Below are 709 nucleotides of genomic sequence, written 5' to 3'. Positions count from 1 at the left end.
GTTTTCACGGTTACCGGCTTCACCATTTTGAATGAAGTGGTTAGTCTTCTTACCCTTGAAACCACCAGTTGGGTTGGAGAGCTTGAAGGTCCAGAGGAAGTTGTTGGCTTGCTTGAAGTTTGGACCAACAGTGTAGATTTCGTGGACGAGATCTTCAATACAGACAATACCGTATTTACCGAGTTCTTGGGCAATGATAGCATTATCGGTAATTGGAATTCTTTGCTTGTTAATCTTGGCGAAACCACGCTTGTAGATAAGTTCACGAACAGTCTTAAGGTTTGGAGTACCGTAAGTAACGTATGGCTCAACTAACTTTAACATAGTAGTAGTAGCCTTGTTAAGCTTAACGAAAGTACCATTGTTAATTTGGATGATACGGAGAAGTTGAAGAATCTTACGAGCCTTTGGTGGAACGTTAGAGATACCCTTAATTCTAACAACGAAAGCTAACTTTGGTTCAGCTGGAACGTAGAAGGAACCTTGAGCCTTAGCTTGTCTTTGGAGACGAATTTCATTACGTTCAGCGGCCTTGTATTCCTTGGCGTATTGTTGGGCACGTTGGTAAGCAACCTTACGGGCGTTACGGTTGGCAACCTTAGATTCAGCCTTAGCAGCAGCCTTAGCAGCAGCAATCTTTTCTTGAGCCTTAGCCTTCTTTAATAAAGTTTCTGGAACAGCTTTAGTGGCAACCATTGTTAATAATCTG

At 42.3% G+C, this 709-nt stretch overlaps 1 protein-coding gene across 1 annotated transcript; it reads right to left on the bottom strand.

Moving 5' to 3' along the window:
* Positions 1-3: 3 nt before the first annotated feature.
* On the bottom strand, positions 4-696 carry LOC110440717 (60S ribosomal protein L7-like; the record flags this gene model as incomplete). Its single annotated transcript, XM_021483869.1, has 1 exon — positions 4-696. A coding segment is annotated over exon 1 (693 nt), but the record flags the coding sequence as incomplete, so codon positions are not given.
* Positions 697-709: the final 13 nt, after the last annotated feature.

This window comes from Mizuhopecten yessoensis, unplaced genomic scaffold (assembly GCF_002113885.1).
Source record: "Mizuhopecten yessoensis strain PY_sf001 unplaced genomic scaffold, ASM211388v2 scaffold699281, whole genome shotgun sequence".
In the NCBI taxonomy this organism is placed as follows: Eukaryota; Metazoa; Mollusca; class Bivalvia; order Pectinida; family Pectinidae; genus Mizuhopecten; species Mizuhopecten yessoensis.
This window is presented reverse-complemented; position numbering and strand designations above follow the sequence as displayed.